Source organism: Aptenodytes forsteri, unplaced genomic scaffold (assembly GCF_000699145.1).
Source record: "Aptenodytes forsteri isolate BGI_AS27 unplaced genomic scaffold, ASM69914v1 Scaffold53, whole genome shotgun sequence".
Classification (NCBI taxonomy): domain Eukaryota; kingdom Metazoa; phylum Chordata; class Aves; order Sphenisciformes; family Spheniscidae; genus Aptenodytes; species Aptenodytes forsteri.
In genome coordinates, this window is record NW_008795909.1 from 12,536,635 (window position 1) to 12,561,331 (window position 24,697).

Below are 24,697 nucleotides of genomic sequence, written 5' to 3' on the forward strand. Positions count from 1 at the left end.
CCCCCCGATTCTCTCCCCCATCCCACTGGGGAGTGGGGGGAGTGAGTGAATGGCTATGTGGTGGTTAGCTGCCCGCCGGGTTAAACCACAACACACAGGCAGGGTGATTAGGCTTGGATGACCAATGTAAATAGCTAATACTCTGTGGAAGGAGGCCTCAGCATCCCAACTCATATTTTGGTCATTTACAAGTTGAAGTTATGATTATAGTGGATGAGAACTTTTCCTCCAGTGCAATCTTGCAAACATAGAATAAATGAATTTACATAGTTTAGAACAAGGATGAAATTTGTAATCCGTCTTAGTTGGTTTTTTTCATGCTGTAGAGCCTCATCATCTCATTCAGATATGCTGCATCTTGCCGCATTTTCTTTTCCTTCTCTATTACTTTATGAAAAAACCCACAAAAATTGCAGAAATAGTAAAAATTTCTATTTGCAAAATATGAAGCATGTAACAAGCAAAGTAAAGGAAAATATTTCCTTCCCTCCTTCATAGTCTATTCCAATAATGGTAAAAATAACTTGTGGCAATAGCAAATTAACAGCGGTAAGGGAGTTGTAATGTTTTTAGGTTGTCTTAATTCCCTTAATTTCCATTTCTCTACCAAAAATGTTTAACTCTGGCTAAATTAAATATACAATGATGTGATACTTGAATCATAAACAGTAAGCATTTAGTGTATATACAGAAAATCTTGCATGTTGTAGTAGAAGAGCTTTTAACTATCTGGGTTGGTGGATTACTCATTACACTATTATTTAAAGATCTCCCTCAGATGGGTTTGATCTTTAAATACTGTGTATAGTGTTAGGATATCTGAACAAGTAAGTATTTTGAGCAAGCTAACAGAGGAACAAGGCAAGGTTTTCCTGTTTCTGTTTAGAGGGGCTGCAGGATATGACATTAAACAGATGATACTGGTAGTACTTATGGAAGATTTCATTAAATACATGTGAAGTTGACTGTTCTTTCTGGAGTGTGCCTCTACTGCTAATCAGCCCCATCTCCATTAACTGCTATCAATACTTCAGGAACAATTAGCCCTCCAGGGACCCTTACTCATTGTGGGCAGCTGCTTACCACTTACTGCAGTTAAATCTGCCAGTGTGTTTCAGAATGCACCATTTCTGTGATAATTAAAATTTTCCAGGCCTTTGTAGCAATTATGTATCCTACAGGCTTCATTATAGCTATATTAGCACTATCACCTTTTTGACCATGGAGATTTTCTGTTGCTTCTTTAACTGGGGTGGAAAAAGTTGTCCACAAAGGCAAAAGTTGATATTTGATTTAAATCTAGTTGCCACAATCTCTTCAGTCTTGTGGTGGGTTTTTGTTTTGGTTTTGTTTTTTATCTGTACCTAGGAATCAGTTTAATACTTTTTGGTTTTGTTTTTAAGCAATATTTGGCTGATGAGCTCTAACAAAATCTTCTCTGCTCAGTTAACATGGGTTTACAATCCTCCCTCGGCCAGTACCTTTCACTGTTCGATAAAGGCACCCATGTTCAGTGGAGTGTTACAGGTTTTGTTGCATTCCATTGTAGGTGGAGTATGTTTTACTTTTAGGCTTATTTAGAAAAAGCAATAACTCTTAACTTAAACCCACTAAACAACTTGAAAATTAAACAGACAAACGAAAAAAAGCCCTCAAAGTAAAATGCAATGAAATACAAAAGTAAATACATATAAAATGTAGAATAGTGTGAATTTCTGCTAACCACTTTGAAACATCTTGATTCTCTGAGTGGTTGTACGTGCCCGTGCCTATATGAAGTGTGCCTGTGACTTTTTTTTTTTTAAATGGAAGAAGAAAATCCCGGTGATCCACCATTGCCAACCATCTGTTTCCTGAATGCTTACCCTGCTTCTCTTTTAGAGATTCTTGTCCTTATTCATGATTCCTTTTCACTAAGACTCCAGTATCTGTTCTTGCAAACAGTCTGTTATTATTTTATACACTTGTTCAACATGTAGTACAGTTGAGCTCCTGGTTAATACCCTAATACTTATAATAAGACACTTAAACTCCTCCTCCCCCCCCCTAATAAGTGATTATATATTTTTAGTTAAATCTCTGACTGTAGAGGGAGCTGGTGATAAAGTTTTCAAGGAAAACAAACATGACCTTTCTATGGGAACATTTAAACATTGTAGTATTTGGAAACAAAAGATCTGAAACAAAACACTAATTTTTTAACTTGGTCTTTCCTTGGGGGGGCAGGGAGGGAAGGCTGGAGAATATGTGAATTGGTTAAATTAACTGCATTTTCCTGTGGGCCCTGAAAATTTATATAGGTAAGTGTTGTAAGAGAGGATGATTGGAATATGTATCTTTCAAGCTGAATACACTTGGTCACTTGCAAATCTCTCAGATACGAAAGACAGCTTTTCTCTAGTAAGGTGTCATTACATTGCCTTAAAACTACACAAGGAAATTCCCCAGCTAAATCTGTAGATTTGTTTCTTCCGACGTGGAAAAGAAAACCTGGGCTAATAGTAATAGCTCATATTAAGGTCTTTATGAACAAAAACTCAGTAAGAATACATGACTAAAATAAGAACACTGCAAAATATTGAAAAATACCTGCAAATTTTTCAGAATATCTGCTTATATTTGTTAGTATTAAGAACGCGTTTTTTTCCCTGACTTTGAACTTCAATATCATTGTAAGAAGCATAAACTAAAATTCAGAAAAATTAACCTGATCTATTGGTGGGAATATAGGTACTCTGTTTCCTGCTGTGTCATTGTCTTCTCTGTCGTGTTTTGCACTCAGTGGTGAAGGCCAAAAGCTAACTGTATTTTTCTAGCTGTCCAGTTAGTCATGTCTTCATTTAAAAAATGGATTCTAAAGCTGTATTTAAAAAAGTGAATTCAATTACTACTATGCTTATGAGTGTGGAGAAGATTTTGTTTCAAAGACTCTCATTTGTCGTAGCAAATTCCACCAAAAAGGAGGACCTCTCAATTTTTCTTTCTTGGTGTCTCCCCTACCCTACTCTGTACAGAACAGTAAGATAAAGATGGCTCTATTTTGAAAGCTATATAATGTGTTTCTATTCCACAGATTAAAATGCGAGTTGTATGTGACCAGATAGATTTAAAAAAAAAAAAGCACTCAAATTTTAAAAAACAGAGGGGTGTCTAATCTACTGTTTTAACAATTTTATTGCTGTAATTTCATTAGATATGTTCACATCCAAAACTTTACATTGTATTATTTATTACTACAGCAGAACTCAGAAGATCTGGCAAGTCATAACTGGGCCTGCTAAGGCATGTTTCCCTCACTCTCATAACTGTTATTTGTCTAACTTAAAACAGTAAGTGAAGTTGCAGTAAGGCAACTACAAATCAATAAGTGATTTGTATCAAAGTGCAGATAGGGAAAGTGATGATACGCTTTTATTGTACATTTGTATATAGCACCCTTTCGGTCCCATCTGTCAAATTTCATAAGGTCTTTTTTTTCCTTCCCCCAAATATCCTCCTTTTTCTCAGCTGACAACTGACCTAAGGAACTCTTTCATCTTTCTCCCCTGTGCTGTGTTGATATGAGGGCACTCCATAACAAAACAGAAAATAGTGGGAAATGTCCACCAACCTCCATACAAATGAAGAAGGAAGCAGGAAGAAAAATTAGGATTTAGGAGGCTAAATTAGTTTATCATTAAACATTGACATATATTTGCTAATCTGCTGGTTTATCATTCCTGAAATAACAGAATGATAATAAACCCCTCTAACTCTTGCGTTCCAATCTGTCAGAATATGATCTGGTGAAACTTCTACAATGATCCAGTTAATCAATGGCGATGCCTGTTTTATAGCATCTTCCTACTCAATTCTTGTAGGAGATAAAAGCTATCTAAAATTTGTTGGGCATCATATGGTTAATCCAGAGGTTAAATAGCAGCTCCTTTTCATGGTCTTTATATTCTGTGATAAAAAATAATTTTCCCTCCTTAATGTTTCTTATTTAATCTGCAACTCATCTGGCACAAGCCCATATTTGCCTGGTCACGTAGTAATAGAGTACTTAATTGATTCTTTTGCATTTAGTTTCAACAGAGCTTTGAAATGAATCGTGAACTTTTCCTCGTTCTGATTTGTATTTCATTGTATTTGGAGGATGTTTTAAATATATATATATATAATGTGTTTGTATTCACCATTTACAGTGTGATTTAAAAAAAATTATTAAACACAGGGAGAGGGTAATTTAAAGGGAAGGTCCTCATATGTATTACAATGGATAGGCTGTTTAATACCTGTCCATTCAGAATCTTTTCATTTTCCATTTACTGGAGTAGGAGAGTTGTGAGGAAGTTGAATTTCTTTTGTTATTGCTTGCCATCAGGATTTTGTATGTAAATGAGAGAGTACACAATAATCTACAGAAAGATCATAGAGCACAGTGACAGGTAACTGCATTACAGGTTTTATATTTTGCACAGCAAGGGGCTGTATTTACCAACAGTATGTGAATAGAATCATAGAATCATTGAGGTTGGAAAAGACCTCTAAGATCATCGAGTCCAACCGTCGACCCACCACCACCATGCCCACTAAACCATGTCCCTAAGTGCCTCATCTACTCGTCTTTTAAATACCTCCAGGGATGGGGACTCCACCACTTCCCTGGGCAGCCTGTTCCAATGTTTCACCACTCTTTCAGTAAAGAAATTTTTCCTTACATCCAATCTAAACCTCCCCTGCCGCAACTTGAGGCCATTTCCTCTCGTCCTATCGCTTGTTACTTGGGAGAAGAGACTGACACCCACCTCGCTACAACAATACATGTTTATTGTTCTGTTTTTCTTGTGGGGACTATGTGTGACAACATAGGATATTTAATTTAAAAAATGTATAATGTTTTAATTCCATTTAAGGCTTAGCCAAACTTCTCTCACTTACTGGTGTTTGTCCCTTGTTTTGGAGGACTTAATATTACAATACATGGTTTCATGGTAGTTTTTTAGTATCTATATTAAGGTATTGAAAAGGTAAATTCTTCTAGCACCTGAACCATTTCTTCTTTTCCTCTTTGAAGGTTATTCCTGTATGTTTTTGCTCATAGTGTGTATGTATGCTGTGCAAGTAAGACTGGACTTTTTTGACCAGCAGTGTCCTTAAGGTCTGTATGTGTGCTTTGCATAGTTTTTGCCTGTCAACCTGAGGTGGTCTCTTTTACAGCTACTAAATAGCTTGTTTACAACAAGACAACTGTGAAATGTCCCCTTACTCTGTACACTGCAGTTTACAAAAACTGTATACAGTAACTTTGTGGTCATAAACAGAATAGTGGTTTTTTATATTCCTCTATTAATGTGGCAACTTCGTGCAATTGAAGCAGCTGTCCCTGCCTCCTTGAGGAACACTGTCCATGAATGTTCATTCTGTTTGTTTTTCTATTAAACAGTACAGATAGGGCGTGATCATGTTTTTCTCCTACCATGCTCCTGCCTCAAGCTTTTCAGCAACTGAGTTCTACCTACAGAAACACGTAATTGTCACAAAGGGCAGGTAGGAAGATTGACAAAGGACTCTAGAACTGGCAAAAACTTGTTTTGGCTTCTGAATCCCTGGTGTCCTTATTTAAAGGAGATGGTTTTGTGTTATCAAGTTTCATCGAAGGTCTTGACTGTTATTTCCTTGCCCATTTTAACTCAAGCTGTTTTAATCAGTGATCCGAATAATATTTTTTGTCCAGCAAGGAATCTATGACTATCTTTTTTGCCAAGGTATTGGTAGTCCCAGGAACTGTCTCATCCATCGTCAGATCACAGTTGATTTAGGACTTTGCATCTGCTAGGTGAATAGATGAGGATAGTTAGTCTGGTGAAACAACAAGTTGTGTTTCCCCTGAGGAAACTGCTAACCCCTTTTCTCAGCCTAATCTAGCACTTTAGAAATTGCTCAGGTAAACAAAACTTCGGTGCTACAGAGCAAAACTTGGGATCAGTATGGATGCCTGTTGTTTTGTTTTGTTACGGACTTCACAAAGTGGAAATTTTAACAAAGCACATCAATTTCCATGGTTGCCAGTGCTAACTGCAGGAAAACAAGCTCAATTATTCAACGTACCTGTATTTATTTGAAATATCTAGAATTTCAGGTTCTTTACACAGTGACTCATACACTTTGAGATTTCTGTAAGAATGGAAAGGTTTTTGTGTGAAGCTGTTGTAAAGGTGTCATAACACCCACTTTTGATTATGTGTTATTGTCTATTAGACATTGTAATCTGGTGTGCAAAGATTTATACTCATGATATCAGAGCATGCTTACAATAAATGTCTTCTACGGTCATTTAATGCCTTAATATCATTTTAGCAATCTGTTAAATCTCGAATGCACTATAGGGCAAATTTTTATTTGCTGAGGCTTTTGCTCACAGTAGAACTCATTCATTACAAGTGTACTGCAACTCTGTTTACATTCTACTAGAGCAAAGATGTAACTGTTGATCAGATTTTCATTTAAAGACAACCTAAAAATACTGTAATATTTCTTTTCTGCATTTTCTTTTCACAGTGCAGTCAAGTTTAGAATGATCATCTTAAAGCTCTTTGTTTACATATCAGACACAGTGTTAATACGTATTCCTTTGTGGTTTAGGTTTAACATTAAATATTTTTCACTTGCTAGTAATTTTAGATTTTTCTCTTGAGAACCAGCCACCTGATTTTATGAACTTTGGGAAAAATCATTGCACTTCTTTTTTCCCTGAGTAGGGTGGTTGATTCATTATGATAATTTAAAGAACACTTTTTTCCCCTTTCCATACATTTACTTGAAGAAAAAAGTTATGACGTATTTTAAGTTTAAAAAACCAACCAAACAAAACCCCCCAACTTTTATCTTTCTCAGTAGGACATAAGGGGTGAGTGGGAGCTGGAAGTTACAAAACCATTTACTTTGCTTTTCAAGGTACCTAGAAAAGTCAGATTTGCAGAAAGAGATACGTGTGTGGTTTAAAGAAAGCCTAGTTTCCTGAGGAAATGGTATATGACTGTGCTGTCTGTCTCTTGCCAGTAACTTTTCAACCCATTGCCCAGTTTCATTTTTTAAAAGATATAACAAATATCAGAGCCAATAAACTCAAGTTTTAACATAATTGTGTATGGGTGGAGGTGAGAGACCCCAATTAGTACTACCATTGTGAGGAAGGCTGCCAGAGCATAGCCATTTTATGTTCTTTTGGCAGGAGCCTGCCAGCAGATGTGTTGCTCTGAACTAACCACAGCCTCTTCACGGCAAGAGTGTCACAGAGGTAATGAGAGAGAGAGAGAGAGAGAGTGTGCTGAGGTGTGGGATGAAACACAGGGCCTGCTTCCACAGGAAACAAATCTTCATCAGCTCTGCCCTTTGCAGAGTCTGTTCGAGTGAGTGTATGGGGGGTAAGAGGTGGTGTCTGCTTGCAACAAGATGATGCCTCTGCTGTTATCATGCATGCTCAATGCTATATCTCTGTTCTTTACATTCTGACTGAGATCATGAGGTCACATGCTGTGCATAGGATGTGGCTGCTGCTTCACTTAATTCTGGTGCCACCTTACTCTCTTAGGAATGAGAAAGCAGCTTCTTAGTCATTAATCTTTACCTTTAACAAAGAGCCCATACGGGAGCATCAGACTAGCGAGGCTGAGCTCTATACGTTCTTCATTGCTATGCCACTTCTTCCAAGCGATTGACTCGTCATGTCTCTGCATACCTATTCTTTCTGAGTTTGAAGTTGTCAAGGTTGGGAGATCTGCCTATAGGGCTATTAGAGTAATAATGCTGTCAATGACTTTTGCAGCATCGTTAATGTGTTTAATGCAAAAGACCCCACTTTAGTTGGACATGGGGAGAGTATTGGATGAAGTGAACTCCTTCCATATCAGTTTTTCAGAGAATCCTAGAACAGCATTTTTGATGCATTTGGAAATGAAAAGTGCTGTACCGAAAGCAAGATACTATTTTATTAATCAAGAGATATAGTATAAGTGATTGGAAAAAATCCAACAGCTTGGCTTCAGAAACATATTTCACATATTAAAAAGAAGTAGGACCATTTACCTTATGTTCCTGTCACTATGATGGCTACCAAGAGTAGTTCTGGTATCAGTGACCATAAAGGAAATGGTTAATAATTTTGCATCATCGTTGATCAAATCAACATCTGTTTGATTTCTTCCCTTGTGGTTTATGACTGTCTTACTTCAGCTGCTGTAGTAAGTAGGAATATTGTCCTTGTGTTCCGGTGCTTTCTGTATTCAGACTGAAAAAGCCTGTTCTCTTGTTTTTGTAATTAGCAAGCTTTCAGTTTTTATAATGAAATACTGCAGTGTATGTCTACTTCCTAAACCTAATTAATATATCTCTTTGAAACCCAAATACATTAGCTATCACCAAGAGTAAGAGCAAAGATAAATGTGCCCTAATTTAAATGCATGGCTTAAAAAAAGTTTCAGAGGAAACATAAGTGGTGAATGTCTTGGAAAAAAAACCAAAACCTGATGAAAATACAGAATGAAATGGTGTGCAGTTGTGCAACTGCTAACATTCAGCAGTGTAACAAAAAACAATAACTAATGAGTCTAAAACAAGTAGTTTCTGCATGTCAGATTAAATCTACCATATATTATAAACTTGTTACAAATCACGGAGTATTTTCTTGGAAAAAAATGATACTGTACTAGCTTACATGATGAGAATATGTCAGTATGTGCAAGGGCAAATAGTCCAAAAACGTTTATTTCTTTGAAAACAAATAAACTCTGGCAAACTTATGTTAAAGATTTTTCTGATATGAGTCACTGGAGCAGACTATATTATTCCTTATGGTTTTAGAAATAACTGTGGAAAAACTTTGAAGTTTCATATACAGCTGTGTTTATTTCATAGGACCTTCTGACAATCTTTTTGGTAGGTAATGTCAGTTCTGTATTAGCTTTTTTTTTTTAAATGTGCTTGGGTAGGAAAGTTTTGGTATGTATGGCACAAACACATAGCAGAAGTAAATAGATTTTTGTTCACGTTTTTTGGAAGAGCAAGGTACAGCAGTGTGATCTTAGCAAGATTGATAATATATTAAAATAATTAATTATTTGGGCTTTTCATTTTTTTTCCTAACACAATAATAATCTTAAAAATAACGTAAAGAAGCATTGGATACTCATTAGCAGTGATTTTCCCTTGATGGTGTGTACAAGTGCTGTTTCTTACAAGATTTTTCTGCTTGCAGCTTTCATAATGGCTAATTTTTGACCTTTAAGCACTTTCATTGCATTTATTTTGAGAAGCATCTTAAAACAGGTAATCTGGAATCACAGGCCTGACGTTTTGGTTTGACTTTGTCTTCTGCCTGTAACAACATACACCAGTACATTTGAAACAGATAATGGGAATGCACACTATGAGGCAAACAAGATAACATAGTTAATTACTGCACTTCCTGCTCTGACATTATACTTCAAGCAGAGATTTCAGAAGGAAAGCAACTAAATACTTGTATTAATTAAGATAATTGATAACAAATCTCAGAAATAAGGTAAAAGAAGAAGGATATAGGCCTTCCTGCTTCCAGGCACGGACAGACAATCTTACCTTGAAAGGGATGAGAAAATTTCCTCCATTGGTGGATCAACCCATCACTGGGCTACTTTACAGCAAAATCCCATTTCCTGTCTGATCCACTGATCTCACTTAGCATGTTAATTCCTGTTTTTGCAGGAATTGTATGAATTCGGAAGGAAAAAAAAAGCGGAGGGGGTGTATTCATCCATACAAATACATTTTATTTTTTTATATATATATATGTATGTATATATATGCATTTCTGAAAAAACTGGCTCCAAATCTCTCCTACCCATAAATGCACTTTTTAATGAATATACTTTGACCCAGGACAAAATGAAAAATATACACTTTGAGTCATCACTGGTATAACGTTATTTTTTAATTATAGGATTCTGTACTTGTAACAAAAATTATTCTATCGAAGTTTTCTGCATGCTTTTGTAAAATGATCTTGGGCTGAAATTACTGTAATGTAGTTAGTGTGTTTATATTGAAGAGACTGGAAAACATAACTTGTTGCTGGCAGAAGTAGAGATAAGTGAACATTTTCTGTCCTGAGTAGATATTTTGAATGGAGCTTTAATGGAACGATAGTTTCAAGCGGTTTTACTCCATTGCATTCAGGGGTTTCTATAGTAATTACTATGGCAACACTGATGCAGAAAATGTTCCCACAGGAACCCAGCTGTGAATAATAGCTAACAACTGAACACATTTTGCTTTTGCATCTCAGGTTAAATGTCCCTTCAGAAATGATGGAAATAGTGAAAGTGTGGGTTTTTTGCTTGCTTAATAGGAAGTCATTCTACTACATAAAAATCCAGATATAATGAAAGGAGTGTTTGGTTTCAGAGTACATACACCCTTTGAACATATTGCTGAAGTATCATCCCTCAAACCAATGAAGAGCGTTAGAAACGTTAGGAGTAAAATTTGGCACCAGCTTCAAATGTTTCATGTTGTAAAGAAATGTCCAATGCCAAATATGTAGTACAAAATCTTCCGCTCAGAAATTACAACTTAGCTTTTATTAACAGTATTCTTCGTTATATCAACGGGTTTACATAATTCTTGAAGATAAAACTATCCTGATAGCCTTCTGACCTCACTGTGCGATGAAGATCAAGATCACAAAAGTCACATGGTAGTGGTCAGTATTTGTTGACTTCAGTGTCTGTTTATAAATTGCCTTCAAAAACTCTGCTGATTTTTGCAGAAATAAATTTGTCAGTTTGTATTAAACAGAATATCCTGATGTCAGAGGATGCAATATTTATTGAAACTGTTTGTTGTTAAATCTAGCTGCTCTTGTACGTGTAAACTGGCCTTTGTGCATATAGGTGCCTTGTTTGTATTTATTTCACTTTTGTTCGGAATAAAGGGGAAACCAGTCTGGTGTTTATGATATGAATAAACTTCTAAACTTGAAAGCATTTTAGGGCTTGATTGGGTAGCTTTACTGTCCTGGTGTAAGACAAAATGCTTATGGAGCTCAGGAGATTTATGGCCACAATAAAAAGTCCTAATGAATTATATCCAACAAGGGAAACTAATCAATATTAAAAGGACACTGCTAATTCTTTTCAAGATCTAAAAAAATATGTTAAAGCTGAATAAGAAAATTGTGAAGATCACTTTGTTAAATATGAGGAGAAAAAAGTTTTCTAAGCCCAGGGGGCTGATAGTTGCTCTAACAGTTATTTATGCAACTTACTAGGAATTACTGTGCAGATGGAAATGAAGATGACATGGAGATGAAATTAAAGTTTTATTTGGGTTCCTGCAGTGTACAATCTGCTAATAATGCAAGTGAAAGCCTTACAAGTGAAAATGTCTTCGTAAATCTAGAAGTTGCATAGCTTGATCTTGATGACTTGTATGTATATATCACATATTGGTTTAAACTTTGATTCAGGGCCTCTTGTAGTTCATTTTGGTGCACATAACATAACTGAGTTCAAAAAAATTAAATATACTGGCGGCTTATTAAAGAAAACTGGTTGTATTGGGTACATAACTACTAAAAATGTTTGCTTGTCTACAGATGTTTCAGCTGTGAGTATCTTAAATATTTTGTTAAGCATAGTTGTGTTTATTATATCTATTGACCTTAGTAATCTAACGAACTGAAAGTGTTCTCTCCCAGGTTGCATATTCCCCTGAAAGAAAAAAGGGTGTTTCACTGGGTGCTTATATTTAAAACAGCACCCAAGGAGGGGGGGAAGGGGAATCCCAAGTCATGGTACTTTAAATTTCTAAATAAAAAGCTCTAGAAACAGGGAAAGGTTGTTTGAATAAGTTGAAGCTTTTCCCTCAGACTTGATATAATACTCTTCTTGATAGAATACACTTGATATAATACACTTCTTAATACTCTGTTCTTTATTTAACTGACAATGCTTAAAGTGTGGGAGAAGTTCTGTTGCCCGTGTTTTAGTTATGCCATTGTAAAATACTTGCTTGTGTCCTGAGCAGAGTCCCAGTATGCTGAGGAATTTAACCTTTGGTGGGATTTTTATGTCCAAGTTACTGGACTATATGTGACAAAGTAGCTAAATGGAATTTGTCATGACAGTCTGAAATCCTTTAGGCATGGCAGAAGACAGAACTAGTATAGACATGAAATTATGTGGTATAATTTGACTTTTTTTGGGGGGTGGTTACTGCATACTGAAGTTCAGTCATGGGCATGATTGCATACACTTGGGGAAATTTAGTTTATTAGCTCCAGTGATGACAGGCCTGTTACAATCTCAAGATGAGACATTCTGGTCTGTCTGTGTAGAAATTACAGGAGTGGTTCTTGTCACTCAATTTAAAATACTTCTTCATGCAAGAATAATCTTTCTCAATGAAACAGTATTCTGAAAGTTACAATCCTCTATAATTGATTGCATTTAATAAAAGCAGGTTTCCTTCCTTGACTGACTGGCTTAATGCCATATCCTTGAGAGTGAGGTGTGAAAAGTATCATACTCTTTAAAAGGTGTGCGGGAGTTTTTCACTTTTCAACACAGAAGCCTCTAAATTGGCTATAGGCTTAATGACATAACGATCTTGTTTGACATTTTTGTTCAAAACCTACATTTTTGGCCTTTTCAGTTGAAATACAAGCTACAATGCAGAAAAAGATAAAGTTGCAAATGAAGGGATAAGGAAATAGCAGTACAGGAGTTTTAAAATCTTATATTGGAGTGACTTGCCCCCAAATGTTACTTGTTTTAAATAACGTTGCCCTCTTTATTCAGTCCTTCTGATCTTTCTAAATGCCTGTTAGTAAACCACAGCTTCTCAGGAATTCATGTTTACCTTCAGAAAGAGAGCCAGATGATATGAATCCATGCAAAAAGGATTTTCAGAAAACACCCATTTCCTTTATCAAGAACATGATGTGATGGCACTTGAATGATCATTTTGAGGGTGTTAATAGCTTCTCTGTAGGCTAACTGAAAATACTGTTTGGTTGGATTTCATGAACTGCTAAGAAATCCCTTGTCTGCTTTCTCTGCGTGAACATTTTTCTTTCTATCTAACCAGTAAGTATCCAATCTTGCTAAACTAAGTGGATTTCCAAGTCTTAGGTTCCCAATGAGAGCTCACTTCTGTTTTGAAAACAAAATGGAATAGACTTACTCTCTTTCCTTGAGCATGAATATTGTGAGGTTTTTGCCCGGAGGCTTGCTTTTACTGACTCTCATGATGGGGGCCATTTAAGCATTGCTATCAGATCTTGGGCCCCCCCCCCCATGGACCAGAGGATCTTATCTGGATGGCTGACTGTAGGGTGGAGATGAGCAAACATTTCTTTTTAATGAGGAGTTGTTCTCTTTGTAAAGAATACAGCATGTATCTGTGATACAGTAGTGGGATGAGGTAATGACTAAAAATTAACAAACGTTATTGCTATTTTTTCTTTCTAGTATTATTGAAATGCTATAGGAATAATTTTAGGCTGCGCATTCAAAGTGAGCCAGTGAATACTCTTTTTACTCCTAGCTTTTACAATATTCATGAAACAGTGGTATTCTGTTATAGAAACATAATACAGGGCTATCTTCTCATCCTCCCCGGCATTAATGCAGCTATACCTTTGTCAAACAGCAGAAAAGCCTGCATCCTCCTGTTGGCTAGTAGCCAGGGCTTTCTGTTTCAGTTGTGAACAGACTTCATATACGTCAAGGTGGATGCTTTTATAGTAGTGTATATCAGATTTAATTTATTGCGTTAACCTGCAGTAGTTACAGATGAAGAAATAAATTAGGTTTAAAGCTTTAAATCAAGCCTGTATTTCTTCAGGAGATTAAATGTTACATCATTAAGAATATCTGATTTTTAGATCAAAATGTAGAACTTTACTTGGTCTTCAAATTTTTTTTCCCTCTTTCATAAAATTAGTATTAATTTTTACAGGAAATTAATCAAATGCAGAAATGAAAAAAATGCATCTTGTAGCTTCTTTGGGTTTTATTAGTGATGGGATATTTTACAGTGCTGTACATTGATTCATAGTATAAATAAACATGTTCTGAAAAAAGCATGGGAAAAGAGTAGGTGTGGGACAGCTCACTGGTACATGTACCTGCTTCAGTGATGCAGGCTTTCATCTGCGTATATCCAGATTCACAAGGGCTGTTTTTCTTTCTTAATACGTTTATGACACATAGTTCATGATAGTAGGACAATAAAAGATCATGTTAGTAGTCAGGAAGTCAGCCCAGCTAGTAAAAATCAGTCATCTGTTTTTTCTTTGGTGGTTATTTTTTGTTTCTGTCAAGGTAGTAAGTGTTCAGTCTTGCTCATCTTAGTGGCCTCCCATGGGAGCTTGAAAAGCTCACATCTGCAGGATTGGACTTGGGTAAATCCAACATACACACAATCTTTATGAGATGCTTTGTCTTTATGAGGAAAAGTGTATCAACTCCGTATGAACTTAAAACTTTTCTGAGCCAAATTCTACTGTATTAGATTTGTCTTTTTCCTTCTGGAAAATAAATGAAATTTTCTGCAATCTCCTTTTAGTGCCAAAATGCACAGGCCTAGTATAGAAGAGAAATAGTAGTTGAGATTTCAAGTGGAGGAGTCAGTGTTTTTTATTAAGTAGGTCAAACCATGGGTTTTTTTCTGCTTTTAAAATCAGTACCAAAGGTACATTAATTTATTGTTATTCATAACTTAAAACATCTAAGAATTAGTATTGTTCAAAACTATTGTTCAAAAGTAAAATGCTCTTGCATATCTCAGGCTTCACCAAGTAAACCACTTTGAATTTTTTTGTGTGTGTAATTTAGTATCGCAAATATCCCAGTGTGTTAAAATAAATGTGCTTTTATGAACAGTATATTAGTGTACACTTTTGATAGTTTGAGCAGATGACATTATAAAGAAGAGTTCTGAACAGTAAGTACTATTTATTATTTAACAGTATCTTTGTAAAATATTCACAGCTGTAGTAACAACCTTTATTTTTGCAGATTGAAAAGAATTTTTACTTAGCACAGCTTGTCTCTAAGTGGTTTGAGCTTTCCGTTTATTATCTGAGTATTCATGTAGATTTGTGCAATACGCTTTTATCTTCAAACAGATGTAGCAGCTGAGTATTTTAAACAAAACATACACAGTTTGGATATTCATATCTAAAAAAATACCATTGTAGTCAGTGATTCTGTGTGCAGAAAGACTGCAGGATCAGATGAAGATGTGATCTGTTACACTCCTATCAAAGTGTAACATTTACTGGTTATTTCAAAAATAGAATTCTTTGACAGTTTTGTAGCTTTATGTTTTTCTATACCAAAATGGCAATTTGGTATTTTAATAGTTTTATAATACAGACTGGCTGTTTCTTAATTAGCTTATATACTGCTGCAATTCAGAAAAAAATTATCCAGTAAACAGAATGTTCAGAAGTAACAGCAGTAGTGCCCTGTAGAAAAAAAGAGCAAGACATTAATTTAAAAATGTATTTGAAAAAATCTGCAGTACTCTAATTCTTTTTCAGTACAGTTCTCACTGATGTTGACAGTTGGGAAGACCAAGAGATCAAAATAACTTTAAGATAGTGAAGGACTGAACTGAAAACTGTAAATGAGGTCTCGTTTTTGGTAGAACTATATTTTGTTACTTGAGGTGCAGTTGAGAACCAGATCTTGTATTTTACTTCATTTTGATTTAGGGGTGTGTTCAGCTGAAAAATGCTGGTTCAGAATGGTGGTCATAAACAATTTATGAGTATGTTTAGCATAGATCATTTCTAGTTATGGGAGCAGTGAGATTTCTAAAACAGTCTTTCAGTAAGATAGTAGGACAGTACTTTTGCAGTTTTAACACCTTAGTAAGTCTGAGACGGGCTATATGAAATGGTTGCTTGTAAATTAGACTTGATGTATTCACTGTGTGCCAGCCTTAAACTTTGAATACCCCTGATAGAATAGAAAATAGGGAAGTAATAACCAGGCCAGATGCATAAAAGTGAAAGTTTTTTTCTGCAATCCTTTTAGTGCCAAAATGCACAGGCCTAGTATAGAAGAGAAATAGTAGTTGAGATTTCAAGTGGAGGAGTCAGTGTTTTTTATTAAGTAGGTCAAACCATGGGGTTTTTTCTGCTTTTAAAATCAGTACCAAAGGTACATTAATTTATTGTTATTCATAACTTAAAACATCTCAGAATTAGTATTGTTCAAAACTATTGTTCAAAAGTAAAATGCTCTTGCATATCTCAGGCTTCACCAAGTAAACCACTTTGAATTTTTTTGTGTGTGTAATTTAGTATCGCAAATATCCCAGTGTGTTAAAATCAGTACCAAAGGTACATTAATTTATTGTTATTCATAACTTAAAACATCTAAGAATTAGTATTGTTCAAAACTATTGTTCAAAAGTAAAATGCTCTTGCATATCTCAGGCTTCACCAAGTAAACCACTTTGAATTTTTTTGTGTGTGTAATTTAGTATCGCAAATATCCCAGTGTGTTAAAATAAATGTGCTTTTATGAACAGTATATTAGTGTACACTTTTGATAGTTTGAGCAGATGACATTATAAAGAAGAGTTCTGAACAGTAAGTACTATTTATTATTTAACAGTATCTTTGTAAAATATTCACAGCTGTAGTAACAACCTTTATTTTTGCAGATTGAAAAGAATTTTTACTTAGCACAGCTTGTCTCTAAGTGGTTTGAGCTTTCCGTTTATTATCTGAGTATTCATGTAGATTTGTGCAATACGCTTTTATCTTCAAACAGATGTAGCAGCTGAGTATTTTAAACAAAACATACACAGTTTGGATATTCATATCTAAAAAAATACCATTGTAGTCAGTGATTCTGTGTGCAGAAAGACTGCAGAATCAGATGAAGATGTGATCTGTTACACTCCTATCAAAGTGTAACATTTACTGGTTATTTCAAAAATAGAATTCTTTGACAGTTTTGTAGCTTTATGTTTTTCTATACCAAAATGGCAATTTGGTATTTTAATAGTTTTATAATACAGACTGGCTGTTTCTTAATTAGCTTATATACTGCTGCAATTCAGAAAAAAATTATCCAGTAAACAGAATGTTCAGAAGTAACAGCAGTAGTGCCCTGTAGAAAAAAAGAGCAAGACATTAATTTAAAAATGTATTTGAAAAAATCTGCAGTACTCTAATTCTTTTTCAGTACAGTTCTCACTGATGTTGACAGTTGGGAAGACCAAGAGATCAAAATAACTTTAAGATAGTGAAGGACTGAACTGAAAACTGTAAATGAGGTCTCGTTTTTGGTAGAACTATATTTTGTTACTTGAGGTGCAGTTGAGAACCAGATCTTGTATTTTACTTCATTTTGATTTAGGGGTGTGTTCAGCTGAAAAATGCTGGTTCAGAATGGTGGTCATAAACAATTTATGAGTATGTTTAGCATAGATCATTTCTAGTTATGGGAGCAGTGAGATTTCTAAAACAGTCTTTCAGTAAGATAGTAGGACAGTACTTTTGCAGTTTTAACACCTTAGTAAGTCTGAGACGGGCTATATGAAATGGTTGCTTGTAAATTAGACTTGATGTATTCACTGTGTGCCAGCCTTAAACTTTGAATACCCCTGATAGAATAGAAAATAGGGAAGTAATAACCAGGCCAGATGCATAAAAGTGAAAGTTTTTGAAGAAATTATTTAAGGTATCCCATCGGGTGGTAAATGAGTGTAATGCTTCAGCCTGATTTCTGCTCATTAGAAGAGCACTGCACGCATTGGGTGAAAAAACAATTTGCAAAGAATTATGTTACACCCTGTATGTATCAGATCGGGCCAGTAAGTCATGGAGGAACATACCGTAACTTCGATATGTTTCACTACCTTTTTAATTAACTCCTTTTGGTAAAACTGGCTTGTTTCATTAGGCTGCTGCATTTAAGACTCTTCAATAACACTACAATAGTATTAAAAAGAAAGGAGTTAGCATACCATTGTGAATAATAGTTGTTCATTCTCGCCAAAATGAAGTAAGGTTCTTGACTGATAAGATAAGGAGGGAGGATACCTATTATGAAAACTGGCAAAATATAGATTTAATATTGTCTGCTCTCTATAAAGACTGGCAGTTGTTCTGTAGCCTGGGATGCTTTCAGTGAATGAGAAAGTTACAGATTGATGGTAACAAATGGTTAGTCATCAGTCGTCTTCTAGTGGTTGGCCTTCAGTTTAGTGTAGATGAATGATACAACAAACTTAATGTTTATTACAGAGTTCTCAGTTCTTGATACAGGATGATTGTGGGGAGAGATAATTTTTAATGAAGTTTTCATTTCCTTTGTAACTGTTGTCTAAACTATCATAAATCCTGATATATGGAAGTTGAAATGTCTTTTGTTTCTCCTATATTCAGCTTAATTAAAATAGAACTAGTGCAATTCTTAATAAACTTGGAAAATAAATGCATGAACAGCATTAAAATATCAAAGAAAAGAATGTGGAAATGTAAGTTTAAACATGAGATTTTTTTGGAAGGTGACTAAGGAGCACAACTCTATAGAAAGCTCACAGTACTTTTTGGAAAATCTGACTCTGGTTCTAGTGTGAGATCATCTGTGAATAAAAAGGGTGCAAAACACTGTTAGGACAATTGATAATCTGTGTTACTTGCTCTTCTTAATCACATTTTTCTCTTTTCATAATGCAGTTCCAGTTCCAGTGAGGCTTTTGGGTTTTCCAGTTTCATAATATTTTAACTTGGAAAGCTGTAGTAGGAGGGTTTATTAGTGGGACAGTCTTTAACACTAAAGTCTGTGATGTATGCTGCCTTGTGCTTTTTTTTTATTGACTTTATCAATGTGCTTCAGATATTTATATTCTTTCTGGTTGGCTGGCTGGTAGAGTGAAAAACTGAGAAGATTTACATCTCAACCTTTGATGTTACAAAAATGACTCAATTGTCATGATTATCATTTATTATTTGCATTATGTTGGCATCTGAAAATGTCTACTGTGATTACGGCTCTATGATGTGTTTTAATGCACATAATAAGAAAAATGTGTGTACACCAAACATTTTACACTGGAATAGAGAAGTCGGAAAAAAGACAGAGAGAACTATTGCTATCCTCACTCTACAGAAAAGAAACTGGGGCATGGTGTGTTGGAGTCCTTCAGGAACTATAAGCAGCAGGAACGATTCCTAGATCTTTCATGTGTTAGTCCAGTGCTTTAACTGCAAAACATCTGCCCTGTTATTGTTGGATGGTGGGGTTTGACAGGCAGCCATTTAATTTGCTATTTTTTTAACCAAGTTTTTGTATTCCTGTTACTATTTGTGATTGCTTCTGTAATCTGTATAATTGCATGGTTGGAGTCGCAGTGTGCTCGGCACTTAGGTGCCACCACCAAATTATTTGTTGGTTTGGTCAACTTAACAGGTCAGTCAAGCTGTGATCTGACTTCATGTGTAAAATCTCAGCAATGTTTGCCTACCTTTGTAAAGTAATTTACGATCTTACTGGTGAAGAGCACTTATTAAGAGTGAAGTGGAGAATGTTACGGTTACTTTTCAGAAATAATTGTACAGCGATAATTATAGGGTAGGAGAAAGGTTTTGCAATGAGTGAAAACTGGAGTCAGCCTCTCTAGTTTTTAGCGTCACACAAAGGTATGGCTAGCTTGCTTTACGTTGGTACTTTGCGTAGCTTCACTGTTCGGATTAAAGGCTCTTTAGTGTCCCCATCTAGAACAGCTGGCAGATTGCACCATCTTGCATCACATGACATAATTGCAGCTTCATAGACCCACACGGTTCAGGTCAGGGTTGTCTCTGCTTGTTGAAAATCAGTAGGAGTAATAAGTTGTTGTCAGACATCCAGTCAGTGCATCCCTGGAGGCTTGTAAGGCTGCCATGCCCCTTAGCTCTCAATCTGAATTAAAACATTTAACTAAACTGAAGAGAGAAACCTGTCAGAAGTACAGCCAAGGAAATCTAAGGTGTCTTAGTACTTGAAGCCTGTGTTTTTCTTTTCTCCCCCCATTGTCACTCCATTACTGATGTAGAGAATATGACAGCTGAAAATGTAAATACTTTGCCTTGTCTCATCTTGCAGGCCGAAACAACAGCAACAGAACAATTTTTCCTTGTTTCCTTCTACCAAGGGCTGGAATTTCAGAGGGGTAAGTTTGGTATTGTTTTGTTTATACTCTGTAACATTCCCTCCTGCTTCATTCTGTTGCAGTGTAACTGTCATTAAAACATGATCTGTGAGTACTAAAATTATGGCAAAACAATTATAAAATGGAACTTTTTATTTTGTGACCTCCTAAAAGGCTTTCTAAAAAACCAGCTTTTGTTTATGTGATTGGCTGACTTATTATGAGTGGTGGGGGAGATCATTTAATGTAAGTGGGTTAATGTACAGTGTGATTTAAATAGAAAAAAAATTTGGTGTGTTTCATATCTGAAAGTAAATCAGAAAAACTGAACTGGAATGTACTAGTTTTTAAGTACTCATTTAATATTGATATTTGTAAAGTTACTTTTTAATATTGATATTTGTAAAGTTACTTATTGAAAGCTTGTATATATGAATTTTGCAGAAGTACAGTTGGAGAATGATAACAAACATTACACGGATTTCTTACAAGGTGGAAGGGACTAGGTTTTATTTCTGTTTGGTTGGCTGAGGAAGGAAATACAGAAGCATGTGTGTTCTCCCAGTAACCGAGTGAAAAGGTACATGAAAAAGCAAAGCAAGTGAAACTGAGAACCTTAGTATTTGCTGGTAGTATCAGAAGCTTTTATTTGTGTCTGCTTCAGGTTTCAGAGGTGTACTTCTATGCAGATTAATTCTTTCAAATAGTTGTATTGTACTCTATGACCTGTGAAGCCTTCTATGCCATTTGTTGAAAAACTTAATGTGATGGTGGTGGTGTTCAAATGGCAGTGGTGTGTTTGCCATGTGTGTGAGTACTGTAGCTTGGGACACAGTCTAGGAGGAGGAGTAGTCGCTGCATGTTGTATCTAAGTCATAGTGTTACTGCAACCTTTAGGTCAAAGGAAGGTCTTTTCTGCCTTGCAAACTTAATTTGGTGTAATAAACAGTAAATTACCATTACCCATAATCTGGACTGACTTATACTGAATCTAAAGAGTTCAGTTTTGTATTCAGGAGAGCATATAAATAAGTTTTCTCTGAGCTTCTTCCAACAAAAGATTTAAGTAGAAAGACATTATTTAAATGCTTTGCTGAAAGGGTAAATGGCATTGATAAGTTTACTGGTCTGTGTTCGTCATAATATGGTAAACTTCATTAAAATGAAAAATACTTTTCACAATATCTTATACTGACTCTTGCATTCTAATCTGATATTTTAAATAGAGCATCCGCTATTGTTTACTGTGAGCTTTTCATTTTCACCGTTTATTTCTTACATTGCACCACAAAACTACAGGGATGAAGTTGTCAGCATTACTGAGAAAATAGTTCCTTCACAACAACACTGTTGAGAACGCAAGGAAAATACCAACAGCCTCTAATCTGTAGATTAGTTATACATTTCAGAGCCAGTTTAAAAGTAAAATTGACTCTAGTAGTTCTCCGAATTCTCAACTATGCTGGAAAAGTAATCAAGGAAGAAAATTGTAGGTATGAAAATAGTAGGAAGAGTGTTATAGGTATGAGTTGTAGCTGGAGAAACAGTGGTCCCAAGTTCAGAGAGCAATAGACTGTTGAGACGCAAGGAAAATACCAACAGCCTCTAATCTGTAGATTAGTTATACATTTCAGAGCCAGTTTAAAAGTAAAATTGACTCTAGTAGTTCTCCGAATTCTCAACTATGCTGGAAAAGTAATCAAGGAAGAAAATTGTAGGTATGAAAATAGTAGGAAGAGTGTTATAGGTATGAGTTGTAGCTGGAGAAACAGTGGTCCCAAGTTCAGAGAGCAATAGCTCAATGGGAGTAAGGGTCTGGGCTTGGTAAGTGTGGCAGCATGAAGTCAGTGATCCAAGCTGCATGGCAGAGGTGGACTGGGCTAATACACGAAGAACAGAGAACTGGGGAGTAAATAACTTTGGAATCAAGAGAAGAAATCAAGAACCTTAAACGGGATAGGAGTAGGTAGTTTTTATAGCCTGATTAGAGAAAACAGGCAACGAGTAAAGGATCTTCAGACTGCTTCTTTCATGTGTGGAAATGATGATCTGTGGGAGTTGTCTGCCACCTTATTTTTACGGAACTTACGGGACACTAACACAGATGTCAAGTTCTATAGTTGTAATATTTCATAGAAAGCATAGTAATTGGCAGTTGGAGTTAATTTTTTGAAATAAACTACTACATCAAGGGAAGAACCTGTATCAGTTGTTCACTTGATCTGTTTAGATGCTGAAACCATGACAGCTGAGCACTGGACAAGAGAGCTAAGTCTCTGCTGATGTTTGCCATGTGTCAGCATTAACTTTATTTTGATGGATGGAAAAATTGCATTATGAAAAGCCCAATGAGCAGACTTGAAGTCACAAAGGTTTTCATACAGATGGTGAATGATAAAAGGTTAACTTTGATGTCTTTTCTCAAACAGGAATAAAACATTACTGGGTAAAAGAACAAAATCAATGTTGACAGTGGAGCAGTGCCATGCTTGAGTATAATAAACAAAGCTCTGGAGCTGACTTATTCATAACAGAGATATGTAAAAAACCACAGCTTTCTATATTACTGACTATAATACAGGATCATTTCAACAGTTGCAAAAAATAAGAAAGTGGTTAAGCACCAAATTGCAATGTTGTGTTCATCTACCTATTCTCACTTTGCAGTCAGTTCACTGGTTTTAAATGTCTCTGTATCATGCTGATAAAGTGAGCATGTTAAAGCATCCTTGAACATCCACCACCGTAAACCTCGAAGTAAGATAAGGAAGGCCCAGATGCTAAACATTTACCAAAGAAACTCCTCTGCACTTCTCTCTTCCTCTTCTTGCTTAAATATATTTTATCAGAAGAAGCTTTTTTCCGTGTTGAGCAGCTCTGTTGAGCCCCATGGTTAGAGATCATATTTAATTTTCTCAATGGGGATTTCCATGTCAAGATGATATCATTTTTGTGTTTCTACCAATGCTGTTGTTTTTAGATAATGGTAGCAGTTACTTCCAGAACTTTAGGCAGTGTTTAGGTATCAGTGGGAAGAATCCTGTTTTAGATGAAATTTAGGCTTAAAGTTACTGAGCTGTGCAATTTCTCTGCTATATGCTCCTTTTGCATATACATATGAGGCATCAGGTTAATTTGGTCTTTGAAGAGATTGTATAGTCAGGTGTCCAGCAAATAGAGTATTTTAGAGGGAAGGTATTTGTAGTGAGAATTGTAATTTCAGAGGAAGAAACACAGAACCTGTGGAGACAAGAATATTGCAAACTGGAGGGACAGTGTATTGGGAAAACCAGAACATAGGAGATTAGGTGGTAGATGTGGTGCTTGGAGTAGAAAAGGAATAAAGCAAAGGAAGGTACTGGGTAGGAAGGTACTGGGTATAGGATTGGAGAGGGAAAGAGGAGGAAGCTGCAACTTGGGAAGAGGGATAGTCAGGATGGGGAAAGCAAGGAACAGTGAAAGAGGTAGTGAGAGAGTGGAGAGGGATGAAGTATGGAAATGGAGGAAAGCTAGTGAGGGTGAATGCAGAGAGATGGAAGTGTGGAGTGGAGGCTGAGGTCTTCTATAAAACACGACAGGTTTATCAGTTCAGCCTTTGCAAATACTGACTCTAGGACGATAAAGATGCCATGTAGGTAGGGAGCAATTTGTGGCCAGGGCTTGGTAAGGAGAAGAGGCGCGAATATCTCATGGGATGAGGCAATTCAGAGGCAGGTCAATAATGTACATAAAGAAAAGAACAGCACAGATCTTAGCACAGAGATTGGTATTAATTCTATTTTTGCTCTCTCTTCTGGTTGCCATTAACTCTCACTCTTTTTCTTCTTCTCATCTCTATGCCACCCTTCCCTTAAAACCTTGATGCAGATAGAAGGCTTTCCTCAGCACTGCTGTTTGGTGCTTATACAAAAGAGTCAGCAGTTTAATATGCTGCTCCTAGTGTCTATGGAAATAATGTGTTATGTTGCCATGTAGGGTGGGGGAACAGTTTTATTTAATAAAGCATCCCATCAAATGAAGTTTACATTTGTACAATCATGCACGTGCAGTTAGAAGATGTCAGGATTAAAGCTTCCGTGGTTGTTTGCTACTTATGAGACAGTCTTGAGTTACACACTTGTGTTCCATAGTAAGAGTAGTCAGGATTATTTATAAGAAAGTTCTGAATTCAAGAAGACTAAGAATCTTTCCTGAGGAGTTTCAGATTTCAGCTTCTTTATCTGTCTCCTCTCCTGTTCCCTTAAAATCAACCACTTTCTGTTTTTGCCAGCAGGATAATTTTCTAGACTGCCTTAGTTATGTGAATGGTGGGCTCGTGTTACTGAAATTAGAATCATAGAATCATTGAGGTTGGAAAAGACCTCTAAGATCATCAAGTCCAACTGTTGACCCAACACCACCATGTCCACTAAACCATGTCCCTAAGTGCCTCATCTACTCGTCTTTTAAATACCTCCAGGGATGGGGACTCCACCACTTCCCTGGGCAGCCTGTTCCAATGTTTCACCACTCT

At 36.0% G+C, this 24,697-nt stretch overlaps 1 protein-coding gene across 1 annotated transcript in view; it reads left to right on the forward strand.

The window, feature by feature from the left end:
- The window catches only part of ARHGEF3 (Rho guanine nucleotide exchange factor 3), a 131,401-nt gene that overhangs the window by 11,995 nt on the left and 94,709 nt on the right, over nt 1–24,697 (forward strand). Inside the window, exon 2 of the mRNA XM_019473450.1 lies at nt 20,139–20,205. Within this exon, the coding sequence (XP_019328995.1) occupies nt 20,139–20,205 (67 nt within the window). The remainder of the gene's footprint in view (nt 1–20,138; nt 20,206–24,697) is intronic.